At 41.0% G+C, this 16,088-nt stretch overlaps 1 protein-coding gene across 3 annotated transcripts in view; it reads left to right on the forward strand.

Moving 5' to 3' along the window:
* Positions 1-16,088, forward strand: part of LOC126260823 (juvenile hormone esterase-like) — a 553,778-nt gene that overhangs the window by 276,744 nt on the left and 260,946 nt on the right. For all 3 annotated transcript variants that reach the window (XM_049958207.1, XM_049958210.1, XM_049958208.1), the window contains one exon: positions 14,104-14,297. In XM_049958207.1, the coding sequence (XP_049814164.1) occupies positions 14,104-14,297 (194 nt within the window). The remainder of the gene's footprint in view (positions 1-14,103; positions 14,298-16,088) is intronic.

The raw sequence follows: 16,088 nt of genomic DNA on the forward strand, positions 1-16,088 counted from the left end.
TTCCGAGAGACTTGTCAAATGATAGTTCATGCAGTACAGGTACAACTACAATAAAGAATTTTTCATAATTCCCACCAGTACCAGTGTTTAGCGGGAAACCCGAAGATGATGTGAAAGTGTTTTTTTCGTAAACTTGAAGGTGCTGCGCTGTTAGGCTCTTGGACAGATTCCGATAAGCTAGTGGTTCCCAAATTAAGAATTCGGGTTTTTTTTTTTTTTTTAAAGGCCGGTACGCCCCGGTGTATTTTCCGTCGATATATCGATACCTTTCTTCGATAAATCGGGAGTCGTTAATGATATTTTTTTAAATATAGATACAACGGGTTCATGATGTTTTCAAAAATATCAACAGTCCTATAATACTTTGGAGCAGAAGTCCTCTAAGAATCTCCGGACGGTTCGTGCGGCTTGCCCCGTCGGAGGTTCAAGTCCTCCCTCGGGAATGGGTGTGTGTGTTGTCCTTAGCGTAAGTTAGTTTAAGCTAGATGCAGTAGTCTGTAAGCTTAGGGATCGATGACCTCAGCAGTTTGGTCCCATAATACCTTACCACAAATTTCCAAAAACTGCCATCGATGCTGGGTACGATGCTACAAATGATGAATTTAGCTTGCACCCTGTGTGTGATCCTAGTTGCCTTCATCGTATCAGCCATCTGCTGAAAGAAGCCGAATATGGCCTCAGAACCTAAGCGGCAGGCACCATTCGTGCCGACATGTGGCAGTATTTGCAGCCAGTTGCACCGAGCGTACTCTACAGCCGCCAGCAGAACCTCCACCATGTCCTGAACGTGATCCCCCCCCCCCTTTCCCTCACAGCCAACGTACTGACAAGGGAAACTCTCCATTGCACTCCCCCCCCCCCCCCTCAAATTTGGTAAGAGGGCCCAGTGAACATCCCATCAAAAACTGAACACGGATCGAGCCATGAAAACAGGAAGAAGCTGTATTGAACTGTGAAGAACTGCAACATATAGCTGTGGCATCGTGGTAAAGAGATCACGCTGTTGGACTACAAAGCGGTCGAGCCGTGTTCGAAGCTCCTCCGTACCAATTATTTTTATTCATTTGTCTATTTATTTTTCGCAAAGTGTAAGGAAGGGATCTATAATGAAAGATGATTCTGCGCGACTATTATTAGCAGCCGAAAGGAAGTTGCTTTCGAATGCAAGCCGCAAACCTTTGATGAAAACGCGACAAGTCAGCCGAATCCTCCACCAGAAAATACGTCTGGTGCGTCACTCACGGTATTAGTGCCTGTACGTGTGTCATATGATAGGAATCTCTTATCGACGCCCTGTATAAAAATGTTATTAACCTTTTTGAAGTTAAGTTCCGTTTTGGAAGTTTTGACTCTGGAATTCCTTAGTTGTAACATAGTTCACATCGGTTTATTTGTTCTTTTCATTTCTGTGAGACGTCTGTGTGGTATCTCGTCTGCTCTCACTGCTCATCATGTTTACTTGCGACGGTAATGTATGTTTACCACATGACTCATATTCTATAACCAATGCATAGTATGACAGCTGCAAAGACTACAGAAAGAAAACAAACATTTAAATGACCTGATGCACAGTTCATAATGTTGGGGAAAAGTGCCACAAAGGAGTCTTGAACCCAGCTCATGCACCTTGTGATCCAAAACCGTGACCAACACAAAGCCGTGGCACTTCCATTTCACTCGATGTTGCACTTGTTAAGCTTGGACCGTTCACTCTTTCTACTTTGCCTTTTTTCATAGTTCATTACATCTTCTTCCTGTTTTCACATTGATCTGTATTCAGTTTTTGATAGGCTATCCAGTAGGCCATCTTATCACTAAATCTAAGAGGGGTGCGATGGGGAGTTTCCGTTGTGAGTGCAGACTGGCGTTCTTTCCCGCCCTGCTCATTATTTCCATGAGAAGCTCCATTAACCACCTATGTTGGAGCTTTCAGTGACTAGCAAGCCCGCCCTGTGTACTTATCTGGACTAGGCAGGAAAACTGACCACTGACCCGACAAGAGAGGCATCACGTGCTGGCTCAGAAGTATTATCAACACTGGGCAGCACCTCGTACCTGTTGCTATGGCGTAAGGAGCCATAGAGTAAATATCTCTCGAGTGAGCATTCACATGCGCAGAACAGATTTTGTGTTGTCAACATATATTGCCGGCCTGGTCACGTGATCTCGGGACGTCGTGTGTTTGTCCGTATAGCACTCTGTATATTTAGAATGTCACTACATCCCTAGTACAGACGGATTCTTTTCGAACGTGTCGTGGATTATTTATATATGGTGCGCAGACATTTTAACAGTATCCATTTGATGCCGGGAATAAACCAGCTACGTAACTTTTAGGGGCAAGTGATATTACATCCTGCTTCTTTGCGATAGGTGTCACTGTAGGGATGCACTCGAGTTTTGGTAGTTTTCGTTATGATACGGCACTTTATAGTATTACAGAGCCTGACGTACATTTTTGCAGTGATAGTCTTGCAAAACGAGTTGACAGTACGCTAGTAATTTTGCAAGTGTCCGAAAAACACCGAATTTGCCATACGTTAACGATTATATCCCTGCTAATTCGTCCTTTTTTCTGCTAGTTCTGCGTATTAATTTTCTCATTTTCGCGACCTAAAGCAAATTTTTCTTACGGTAACACTTTGAAGTATTTATTTAACGCATTTTACGCACTTGCTCCCAGTTTATTAAATAAATAGTAGACTGAATAATCTATATACATAATCGACAAGTCACTGATAAATGCTTGGAGGATAGTATTTGCTGAAACAACTATACATTCCCTTTCCTGTTCCACTAACAAATTTACGAGAGGAAGCGATTGTTTGTATGCTTTTGTACGAGCTGTAATATCTATTATATAGCCATAAAATCGTAGAAAAATAGGTCTACAGAATCAGGCCTTAATTATAATGCGTCTCGAAATTTTTAAACATATGCAGTGTCTCTTACTACTATGATAACTACAATTAGAGATACATGGTATGTACCAATGAAAAGTTAGTATCCCTCCTTTTACATATTTTTCTTTGCATCCGTAGCAACAACAGTAATTCACGATCGCTATTACACTATCAACAAACGGTTAAACACAACAAAAACTCTTGATATTATAAACTTCAAACTCTGCAGAAAGCACACACGCACAGCGAAGTCCCGAAAACACGTGACAATCCTGGTTTGATGTTGACAACACGCGCAGAACGCAATGCTCACTCCAGAGATATTTACTCTATGTAAGGAGCGAGCGATGTGGCAGTTCCCTCTTTCGTCTTCCACCCAGTGATGCTCGAACCCACCACTGTCCACCACCCTCTCTCTTTCGAGTGAAGACGTCCTGGTTAGATGTTGAGTATCGAAAGAAGCAGCTGCAACCAGCTCCCCAGGGGATTCCAGTGGCATCAAAGTTGTCGCAGGTCTCGTCACTGGTGCCCCGTTGTCACACAGGTTTGAGCAGCAGTCAGAAGCCTGTCAACTGTGGCCAACACAGCTTCCAGTTGGTTATGGACAGCAATCAATTGTCCTTGTGTCCGCTGTCAACAAGTACAGTCCCTTCCATACCGCACAGTGTGAAAAATAGAACAAGATCTCAAAAAATACCAACAGAGCTGTCAGGAATAATTGCGAAAGTACAAAGAGAATCCCGCAAAAGAGAAATTGCACGACTTTGGAGCTACTGAGGTCGAAATGTACCCAAGATATGAACGAGGGGAATAAATAAACACTAAAATCTGCTGTGCTGCTTTCGCACTACAGCCTAAGATCGCAAGATCCGGAAGCTCTCAAAACAGAAATAAATTTTTGTACTCAGAATGGATGCAATTACTTTTTACTAGATACTCTGCTTACACTAAAGCTACTGCATGAAATGGATACGTAAATTCTAAAGCACTGATCTAAACTGTAGGCTGTGTACTAACAAGAGATTTAACGGAGTCACGTGCCATGGCGCTTCCGGTGGCATGGAGCTACCTGAGAAATTCGCCTCCCAAAGATACGCACTAAAATTTATGCAAGAAACTTACAATAAGTTAGTAAGAAATAGTCTACTCAGAAGTAAGTTAGAATACCACTAAGCTAAATGATGTATGCCAACTGTGTGCAAGCGATAAGCTGGTACTGCTGCTCATCTCCGGTCTGGAGCTCTGCTGCATAGTTACTATTTGCAAAGGTCGTGGAATCAAGTAAACAGAGCAGTTCTAGCGACTTCTGTGGCGGAGAACTACAAAGGAAACACATACAACACAAACGATCGAAAAATACGTAAGTTATTACAACAAAAATAAATACCACCACTATAAAACTGCATATACAAGATGATGAAAAGTTATTCTCTGGGAGGTCTGTATGCGATTGCTTATCCAGATTCAAGACAAAAGTTTATCTAGCAAAACCAGATCGAGTCCATTTTGGAAACACACGCACGTAAACGAGGAGCTGGCAACAAAGTCACATCGGCAGTGCATCGGAATGAACGGAGGAACATCTATCAACTAACATTACTCTAACGGCCGTTGTAGCTCACAGACTAGACTGCTGGGACATTAAACCAATATCGATCATGGTGCTATGCTTCGAATCCTCGTCAGGTTCATTTATTAATTTTTAGTTGTCTGTTTTCCAGTTCTCATTGTTTATAAGCAGGACGTCATTATGTCTCTTGACAACAGCCTAGCACGTGACAGTGGGATCCATTAAACTGCTTGCACGTGTCTACTAATCGCACAGTGCACAACCGCATACCCATAACTGGTTCATGTAGGGCGGCTTCACAGACGATGAATACGTCGATATGCTTCAGCTGCTGCTGCTTCTGCGTAAGATGCAAGGTAGCCTCAAAGGTGAAATTCTGTTAAGAATGTTTTTCGTCGCCTGGAGCAAAGCCTTTGGGAATGGGTTTTGGATCAAGTGGAAGGTAACGAACATTTAATAACTAATATGATATGGACTGAAAAATCTAGCTTCACTCGTAAAGGTATTTTCAGTTTCCACAACAGCCATTATTTATCGGAACACAATCCACATGTCACCCATGAATGTAGCTTTCAGGCACGCTTTGGCATCCACCTGTGGGCTGAAATCGTGTGAAGAGTGCTTTTGGGCCCTCACTTATTGCCAGACAAGCTCAATGCTTCCCTGTAACATAGTTTCATAGTAATACTTTGGTGGAGATCTCTTCTGAACAGCACGTTGCAAGGCATCCCAGATATGCACAGTAATGTTCATTTCAGAGGAGTTTGGTGGCCAGCCGAGGTGTTTAAAGTCTGAAGAGTGTTCCTGCAGCCACTTTGTAGCAATTCTGCGCTTGTGGGATGTCACATTGTCCCGCTGCAATTGCCCATGTCCGTCGGAATACACAATTGACATGAACAGATGCAGGTGATCAGACAGGATGCTTATGTACAGTCGTGCTCAAAAGTATCCGAACGACCTGAATTGCATTGCGCCTGATCCGCGTGCAACCCACATAACGCAGCTGTCTAGCAGGTCCTCTAACGCTCCTCGGTACAGTCGTTTGATTATTGAAAATGGTTCCAACAAGTCACCACTAGAAAACACTGCTCTGTATCGCAATAACTCAAGATGTAAAGTAATACCAAGGTACCACAAATATCAGGGAACACTTTATCACAGATAAGACTGTCCTTAACGCTTGTAAACTCGCGTTTATTACAATAAATGTCATACCTGAAATGTTACCACTCTCATTATTACGTCAGATAGGTAATGCACATAGTAAGTTCGTCGTATTCATGATTTCCTCTTCAAAGTAACATACCATACTTATTATTTAACACAAAATTACATTAAAAATTTAAGTTATTCACGAGCAGCTAGTTGAGAATATGTATGAACTTCAAATGACACGACGAACCGTCTCGTTCTGCATATGGATACAAACCCAGGTCATGCAGACCAAGCAAAGACTTCGTGACTGACGGAAACTAGCAGTCATTTCTGAGTAGGCATACAGAGAGTGATATACCTCGATTTTAGACAGTATCAGTTAGCAAACATCAACTTTAAATTACATAATGTAAATGAATTCCTCCCCAGCATCTATTGTCCTTGTTAACGAACTACGAGAGATGTTAAATATAGCTTCTTCACAAGTAACTTACTTGAAATGCCGTGACGTAAAGCTTTGTGTTGGACAGGGATTCGAACCCAGAACTTAATCGGATTGTTATCGAAGCACAATCACCTGTGACCTACCGGATTTTCTCGGCAGTAGGTAAATATTTTAACCGAAATGACGAGACGAAACATTAATTTTTTCCTTCCCAGGACTCCAACCTGGCACCTATCGCTGTTATATTCTAGAGAACGCGAACGTTAAATATGGGTTTGTTACACAAGTAGCGACATGTGAGCATGTTTGAACTAGAAATGATATGAAGAAGAGTTCAGTGTTGACTGGGAATCGAACCCCACACATACCGTTGTTGACTGCACACAAAGAGACGTAAGCTACCGAAGCTTTCTCCACCAGCAGCTCGGAATAACTTTCTTGAACTTACAGTGATCTCGCAAATAGTTCTGTGTCTCACTGGGCGTCGAAAACGTCACATATCGTTAGTGTTGACAACGAATTAAAATGCATTACAAATCAAAATTGTTATCCACCAGCAGACAGGTGATCTCATGGTAAAGCTTGATAATACACAATGAAAACTTTAGTGCCGGACCAGAATTCGAACCCATTCACGCGCAATATGTGGAGATGTTGATGAATCTGCAGTTTTGAACAAACAACTAATTATAGTGTGCTGTGTTGTCAGGAAGGGATCAAATTCCGCGTTAAGGGCTGTCTGAGTTGCATTCCCAGATCAGAACCAATTTTATCGACATACAGAAGCTCAAATAAAAGATGGAATAAGAGTCCTATGACCCTACATAGCATTTGTTTCGTCACTAGAAATAAATAACTAGTATAAGGAAGGTTACTGCTGATAGTTTCTACATGTCACGACTCCTGACTTTATTGTGGTTGAACCTAACGTCTACTTGGTAGAGAAGAATATCATGTTTAACGTGAATTTCAGACCGCAATGCCATTGTACCTTCTTCACTTGGCATAGCCAGAAGAGAATAGAATGTGTCTGTCCTTATCAAAAATCATCAGCAGAAGCTGGAATCGAACCCAGACCATAAATATATGAAACTATCATCAGTCCAACAGACCACCAAGTCCTCTTCTCTTTGACTCAATTTTATATCATAACAACAATACGCCGCACTGGATGAGAAATCGGACACATAGGGTCCCTGTAGTGTTTTGCAGCATGTGCAATACAGTCATTTACTTGGCTGACCGAATCACCATGAACTAGCTGCCTCGGCTACCCAGTGCATACATTCGACTCTGTTTTGTAATCACCGAAATAAAATCAAGTAACTGCCACCTACACAGAACTGCGAACAGAGTAGGATGCAGAAATTTAAATAGGAAGCGTTCCTTTCCACTTGAGCTACTCTATTGCACTATCTGTTTGTTGAAAACGTCGTGCAGTGCAAAAGAAAAGCTGTAACTGTCTGTCTCTCAGAAGTCTACATCCGGCCATATGCCTTATCTCACAGCACTGTGGAATGCGGAAGTTCTGGAAGAGTTGTTGTTGGGTTTTGGAGCTGCTGTAAGTAAGTGTCAGCGAGTAGCGTAACGGTAAGCGTCACGCACTGTGCGTGAGACGTCCCGAATTCGAGTACATTCACTCCTACATTTTTTAAAGCGCAATTCTGATGTCTGCTGAAGTTATCAATCTACTGGAACTTTGAACATAATTCCCTTCACTTCTCAACCCAAAATAGTTGCATGTGGAAAAAGAGCTAACTTCTGCGACCTTTTGTTCTTTTCAGGTTTAATAGACGGCCAGGCAGCAAATGCATCTGGAAACTTTTGTATTATGTATGGGGAGAGCGTATCGTGCCAAAATACATCAGAAAAGTATTTTCTACATTAGCTGTCGTGTGGTAGTGGCTTTTTATTCTTCATCAAACCTTGTTTGACAGCTTTAACTCAGAACAAGTTTTCTACACGCATGTAATCAATAAACTGCATGTGCATTGTCTGACTGTTATAGATAACATCAGAGGACTCTCATATATCAACGATGATTAATTTCTCTCTCATGTTTACTATCATTTGCTGTTGTTGTTGTTTTGGTCTTCAGTCCAGAGACTGGTTTGGTGCAGCTCTCCATGCTACTCTATCCTGTGCAAGCCTCTTCATCTCCCAGTACCTACGGCAGCCTACAACTTTCTGAATCTGCTTAGTGTATTCATCTCTCGGTCTCCCTCTACGATTTTTACCCTCCATGCTGCCCTCCAGTACTAAATTGGTGATCCCTTGCTGCTTCACAACATGTCCTACCAACCGATCCCTTCTTCTAGTCAAGTTGTGCCACAAACTTCTCTTCTCCCCAATTCTATTCAGCACCTCCTCATTAGTTATGTGATCTACCCATCTAATCTTCAGCATTCTTCTGTAGCACCACATTTCGAAAGCTTCTGTTCTCTTCTTGTCCAAACTATTTATCTTGTCCAAACTATTTATCGTCCATGTTTCACTTTCCATACATGGCTACTCTCCATACAAATACTTTCAGAAACTACTTTCTGACACTTAAATCAATACTCGATGTTAACAAATTTCTCTTTTTCAGAAACGCTTTCCTTGCCATTGCCAGTCTACATTTTATATCCTCTCTGCTTCGACCATCATCAGTTATTTTGCTCCCCAAATAGCAAAACTCCTTTACTACTTTAAGTGTCTCATTCCCTAATCTAATTCCCTCAGCATCACCTGACTTAATTCGACTACATTCCATTATCCTCGTTTTGCTTTTGTTGATGTTCATCTTATACCCTCCTTTCAAGACACTGTCCATTCCGTTCAACTGCTCTTCCAAGTCCTTTGATGTCTCTGACAGAATTACAATGTCATCGGCAAACCTCAAAGTTTTTATTTCTTCTCCATGGATTTTAATACCTACTCTGAACTTTTCTTTTATTTCCTTTACTGCTTGCTCAATGTACAGATTGAATAGCATAGGGGAGAGGCTACAACCCTGTCTCACCACCTTCCCAACCACTGCTTCCCTTTCATGTCCCTCTACTCTTATAACTGCCATCTGGTTTCTGTACAAACTGTAAATAGCCTTCCGCTCCCTGTATTTTACCCCTGTCACCTTCAGAATTTGAAAGAGAGTATTCCAGTCAACATTTTCAAAAGCTTTCTCTAAGTCTACAAATGCTAGAAAAGTAGGTTTGCCTTTCCTTAATCTTTCTTCTAAGATAAGTCGTAGGGTCAGTATTGCCTCACGTGTTCCAGCATTTCTACGGAATCCAAACTGATCTTCTCCGAGGTCAGCTTCTACCAGTTTTTACATTTTTTACGACGAAAGTCTGTTTCAATAAAACTGAGTATCTGTACACAAGCGTGCCTCTATCGGCATGAATTAGTAAAATACTACTCACTTAGATTTCGATTGGGTCTGTGTTTGATTGTTATGCTGTGCCATACTCAAGTGGTATGCAAATGTGGCATTTCATAAATAAAGTTATGTATTCCTAGAAACCCAAAAATTTGCTTGTCAACAGCGGAAAGAGGCGTTACTTGTCGGGCAGCATTGTACGTTTTTCACCATCACACTATGATCCGAAAGTATTTTCTTGCGATTTCCTTATCGATGCTTGATCTGACTGCCTGAAGCTCTTTCACAGAAGGGATAAAAAACGTAACAGTCTGCAAAACTGGAACCGCGAACCATAGCAGAAACTGTTTCACATGTCAGGACGTTACCACAGAGCTAGGGAAGAGACATGGGTCTACGTTCCCTCTTACGAGGCCAATACTGCCTAGAACTCGTAAACCACTATTTAAAGGACGAGATTAGTTGCGATTTCCACGTGCAACGACTTTCCTGGGCTGAAAACCGTAAATGTACAATCCTTTGTTACTCCTCAAGCGATAATAACTCAGATTATTCAATGGAAATGACAGGAAAAATCAAGTGATCTTTGAGGCTTAATTACGTGCACACCAGGAAATAACTCGTCGATCACAGAGTTGCCAAACATACCTTGCCTTGTTGCCAAATCTCAGTTACATTACCAGCAGGAAGAAGACGAACCGATGTGATCCTACAGCAGGCTGGGAAGTGACTATAGCTGGCGTCTCAAAGACGCGGCTGCTACAGCCTGCAATACGTAATCTGTCTGATTCACATTCCTGTAACTAGGTTTAGAGACTGGAACGTATTTACTATTAATGCTCAGAGCTGACTGCTAACTAAGCATCATAAATCAGTAACTTTCATAGTTGTTTTTATATTTCTTTCGTAAGTGTACTCAAAACTAAGAAACTCATTGACGGATTTTTTCGTGCCTCGCCGATAGTCGAGCACAACAAATAAAAGTAAAAGAAGAAAATGTATTTGAGTGTGTGTGTGTGTGTGTGTGTGTGAGAGAGAGAGAGAGAGAGAGAGAGAGAGAGAGAAGAGAGAGAGATAGAGATAGAGAGAAAAATAAAAAATAATGAGAGAGTGTTAAAAATTGTTGTGAAGTAATTTAATCATGGCATGTAAAGAAATTATTCGTTAAAATTACACGTTCCGCATCATTACGAAATGTCGTATTCATGATCTATGGAACAAGTATTAATATAATCAAATCTAATCTAATCCAATCATAGCATATTGCTGAATAGCCATGAAGAGGCATGAATTACCGAAATTTTCGCCAATATCAGTAACCAAATCTAAACTTGAAAATAAAAGACGACAGTTTTTGTGATAAACCGGGACTCCTATCAAGACCCTTTCGTCCCTGTTAACTAACCACGATAGATGTCTGATATACCTCCATTCAGAAGTAACAAAGTGTGCATGCATTTAAAGATGAAGCGCTTGATGTAAAGTTCTGTGACGGAGATACGAACCCAACACGTAATCGGATTGTTAACTAAGTAAAATCAAATGTTACATATCGGTTTTTCTTACCAGCTGCTAGGTGTTTGAATCTATGAGGACACAAATTTTTGTGCCTGTGCGACAATCGAACCGCACACCTTCTGCCCTTTCTTATCACCCACGAATATAGCTTAAGTATCAATTGCTTCCTCACCAACAGTACGATGTGTGCGTGTTTGACCAGAAATAATGACACCTATTGCGATTGTTGGCAAGACATGAACAGGCGTTAAAAATGCCCCTTAATTTTCACTAGCAGGCCGGTGTGCACGTGATAGGGCTTGAAATGAAATTATGAATATTTTTGTACTGGATCAGAATTCGGACCCATATACTCAGCTTTGGAGGAGACCTAGAGAAGATTGCAGTCTTGGGAAAAGGAACGAAATGATTGAACTATACTGTTCTGAGAGATTCAGGTCCTTGAATTCGAATCACGGTCCAACACCAAATTTTTCAACGTCTCTAGTTCAATCTAGTACAAATAAAATAAGAGCCCTGTTCCTTTAAATGACTATCGGTTCACCAAATAAAATAAAATTTTCTAGTGTAAATAAGTTTACTGGTGACAGTATTTCTGTTTACCATGACTTCCGCCTATGTCATTTCCCAACGTAAACCGGCTCTGCCCAGTTGGTAATGAAGGAACGTGATGCTTAATGCAGATTCTGGATTATAACGTCTTTCTCTTGTGGTTACCAGAGGTAAAGTAAATCTGTTTGTGCTTCTTAAAAGTAAATGCCTGAACCCACGCATTGCACCTGTGATAGTTCGTTCCACCAGACCGTTGTGGCCACATTTCCCAGCCCCAGGAGTGTGCTGTAATGGATGATGTGCTTAGCTTACAAAGTTAGTCGCGGTGGAAAAAATGCGGGTCTATTAAATGGTTAAGTAGAAGCAAGCTTTTGACGGGGAGATTATGCTATTCTCCTGTCAGCAGGATGTAAAGACTCTTCTAGGCATCATAGCCTCGATGTGAAGCCATTTTGAAATTTTCACTAATTCAGCAAATTTCTTAGTTCGATAAAATCCATTGTGAAGTGTGAAGTTGGACTATTACCGTCATTATTACTAGCATTTTCTTCATATCGTTGCTGGAACACATGTGCTTGAAGATCGTTTAATGCGTTTTGGTCATTATAGACGTAGTTGCCCAAGAAGAGGTTCTTTCCCTGTCTACGGAATCCTTTTCTTGTTAGTATCAAACATCAGTAATTACTCGTAGATTACATTAAAATTAAGTAATTGATGAAGACGTTACTTGATAACAAAACCGCGCTGCCTTTCTTCATTTACTTGCGCCTAGAAATGGCTGTCGAATACTGCCAAACCAAAAGCCAAGGGATCTTACTGCCTTCCGATATACGTCGCTGTCAGTTCTTCCATATGATTTGGTCGACGTGACCTGTTTCAAGTTGTGTATGACAGAGAATGTTTTAGAAAATCTATTGTTTTCCTTTGTAATAAACAGAAAGATTTTCATTCTAAGCTACACAAGTTCAAAATTTTCGCAATATTAGTCCAGATTTAATATTTGCTTCTATAATGTAGGAAAGTAATTCATAGTCGCAAAACCCGCATCCGACTCATTGACCTTACTCTTAGTCGCTGACCATAAATTCTAGCTCAGAGTGACACCAGTTTAAGTAACCAAATGTAGCGAAGACTGTTTGCCAGTGCTCTTTCTCGCCGGAAAATACGCACTTCACTCATTGGGCTCCATTAGTACACTGCAACAGTAATTTCTATGTGTGTGCAATACATACGGGTTGTAGAATTTAGTGGTGCTCTCTCTTCCACTTCTGTATACAATATCCCTCACCTAAAAGGGCCCTTTATCATTACAGGATCTGGGCAGTGCAACATCATACTGACAACAGTAATGTGCTTATACTGACAACCTCACTGTTCATTTTAGCTGATTTTGTAATCATTTAAATAAAACAACATGACTTCCAGTGGGAGACATTTCGTCCCCCTTTTCCTTCTGTGAAATTTGTGAGTAAGCTTTTTGCCTTCCAACCAGCGAAATGCGGCAGAGTACGGCCAGTAAACGATTTACAACCACAATTTAGTGCCGTTAAGACGATTTCTTTAAACATTGTCGTAGCTGAAGGAATTTAGTTTCTTCTTAAATCGTCTTATGCAGCAACGTTCACAGATATCTCAAATAGGAAGAGCTCTTTATCCAGGTAAGAAGGTTGTAAGACAAACTTCCCACAATTTGTGTCAGGTTGATCTATTCATTTGATAGCACTGCGTAACTATTTTGTCTAAGAGGTATCACAAGTAGTGTTCCTGTAGCTTGGGAATCATTGGTTGAAAACGAGTGTAACACCTGTGGGTACAGTACTGCTAAATATTCAAAATGATTATCAACCTAAGTCTGAGTTCATCCACAAACTGAGGCGTATTTATAATATTGAAGCTAGACTGTGTATCCTTGTCTTCCTTGAGTGGGCATTGGAAGGCATTTACACACACGCATACAATACTCTGAATACTTCGAACGCTGTAGCTAACGTTGCACTCATAAACCAATTTTCTTTTGTTAATTCTTCTGGGTCTTCAGCGTACAGTATGTGTTGCAGATACAGTCTTAGACAAAAAAATTGACCGCCGAGTCGTTCACGTAAGTTGGGCAATACAGTCGTGCTCCCCTCAGAATTCTATGTCCGGCAATATGCTCAATCTGGCAACATTGTAGACTGGGGCAGTTCCCGGAGGTAGTCTTGACTGCAGTCTGTCACTCTTGACTATGACCATAGTCTTGAGGTAAAGCGTGAGACTAGCTAATAGGACGTCTGGCAACTGAAAGCACACATCGACAAAATTTTTATCGTCCCTTTCCTCTCGCTTCTGTAGCACGTCATCTTGCGCTGTCAGAGCCCCACCCCACCTATAAGAATCTACGAAATTTTTGGCTACGAAATGCTTCATTAGGCATCATCACAAACTGCATGACTGCCCAGATCTTCACTGTGAACCCTATTAGTTTCACAACATATACATCACTGACCTTTAAGTAATACAAAAAAAAAAAAACTTCTTGAAACTCCGATCCAGGGAATACCAGGCCTGCCAGACAGATTTTCATGTGTAAGTCTACTGAAGTCCCCGCGGGCTGTTGCAGGCCTCTTCCAGCGGGTGATCGCTCAGAGTGGCAGCGCTCTGGACGCGTGGGCCCTGCCGGTGAGGGAGCCAGGGCGGCAGGCACGCCGGCACGCCGCACTCGTCAACTGCACCCGCAGCTCCTCCGCAGAGCTGGTCGCCTGCCTCAGGGGCGTCGACCACCGCCTGCTCGTTGACACTACGGAGAGCCTCAAGGTACGTCCTCTGGCGTCATAGTAACTGTCACTACTACACCTCTGCTAAAACAACTTTGTGGTTGGCGCTTCAAAGTGTCCAATGGTAGCGCCACATGACAACCAATTGGTTTTCTCAGGCTGCTTGTGCTCACCATCTTGCATATTTTATAGCTGTATACTCAGTACTGTGAAGTATGGCTAGTTGCACTGAGAGGGGTGGGGAAAGGCTCTGATACATTTAAGGTTCGGATCACATGAATGAACCTTCTCCACATCTGAAGTAACACATCAGCTGAAGTAGAGCCTTGCAGAAAGCCAAATACTGACTGATTTTGAGACATATGCTACAGCTCTAAAAAAGCTTTATTTCGTAAAAAATCTGAAAACACTTTTATTCTGATCACGTTAAATAAATTTCTTGCTAAAAGTTTTTAAGAAAATTATTGTTGACAATGTCATTATTTTATCTCACATATCGCAGTTTGACGATGAACTCATATTCTTTTCGCCATGGCCATTTATATCTACATAGTAATAACAAATGTGTAAAATTGTCGTATCCGTCTGTTTCTATTTGAACACGCTAATCTCCGAAAGTACTAGACCAGAGGTTCCCAAACTTTTGTTTGTCACGCCCCCCTTCTGCCGAAAAGAAAATTTCCGTCCCCCCCCCCCAAATATAGAGATTTTTATTAATTATCAAGAAATGTTGAAAAATTTGTGATGGTGACGTCATGTAACATGGTGGGCTGTTAATGTATCGAGTCGCAGTTATTAGATCAGTCTAGTCTTGTGATTATAAGCCACTCCGAAAGTAAAGAAGGTCCTTGGTAAACAAGGAAAAATATTTGCGACCTTTGGAGATTAGTGGATGCGGGCCATTATTTTAAGTTGAGTGTAGCTTATTACTTTCACTCATTATCAAAAATAGTCACTCAGTCACGGTGTTAACGAACATCACTGATTTGTACGCCTATAGCGCTCCCCATTGTCATTGCGCATAGGTTGGCATTTATGATAACGACAGTTACCGAACGGCGACAAAGGCCCAGTTCCCAGAACCAGACAAAAAAATAAAAAATTAGTTTTACGCAATAATCGTGCAGACTACGCAGAACTTTAAAAAATATGAATAAAACAACTTCCTTACCTTGATTACATTCCCTTGCTGCACACCATTTCTTCACCCGTGTACGATTTTAGGACTACTCTTCGCTTGCCATATCTAGGATAAACTTTCGCTGTGTCTTCATCCAGAAGAAATACTATTATTATTTGAAATAACATACCACACGTAACATCAGAATCCATAAGGATCACATGCAGTATTTATATTTAAATCAGATTCACTATGTTTATTTTATATTGTTTCTTCGTAATAGTTTTTTATAATTTTACGGTATTACCTACATGTAAGGATAGTTAGGAGGAAAATAACAAGTTCTCTTATAATGTGACGTATTTATTATAAAAATATTATTTCCACACACATATGGCAAGAAACAAACAAATAAATCAATGCATATCACATGGGGGTCCACGGGTTGACAGGGTAATAAAACGGCATTTTCGCAGTTACGCGGTATAAGTGATAATTACTCTGATGAACATAGCCTACTACGGCTAAAAGTTATGACATGATTACGTTCAGTTCATGTGTACCAATGTACGGAATAGTTAATACCTGACTTTTCTGTTTTCCAATTGTCAGAAGTAAGTTGTTTACAGATCTGATATATTAGATTTAACGCATACCGCCTTCGTAATTTGGAGAGTTTCTGTGTGTGACATTCTAAACGTGACATTCTAA

The sequence above is a fragment of the Schistocerca nitens genome, chromosome 5 (genome assembly GCF_023898315.1).
Source record: "Schistocerca nitens isolate TAMUIC-IGC-003100 chromosome 5, iqSchNite1.1, whole genome shotgun sequence".
NCBI lineage: Eukaryota > Metazoa > Arthropoda > Insecta > Orthoptera > Acrididae > Schistocerca > Schistocerca nitens.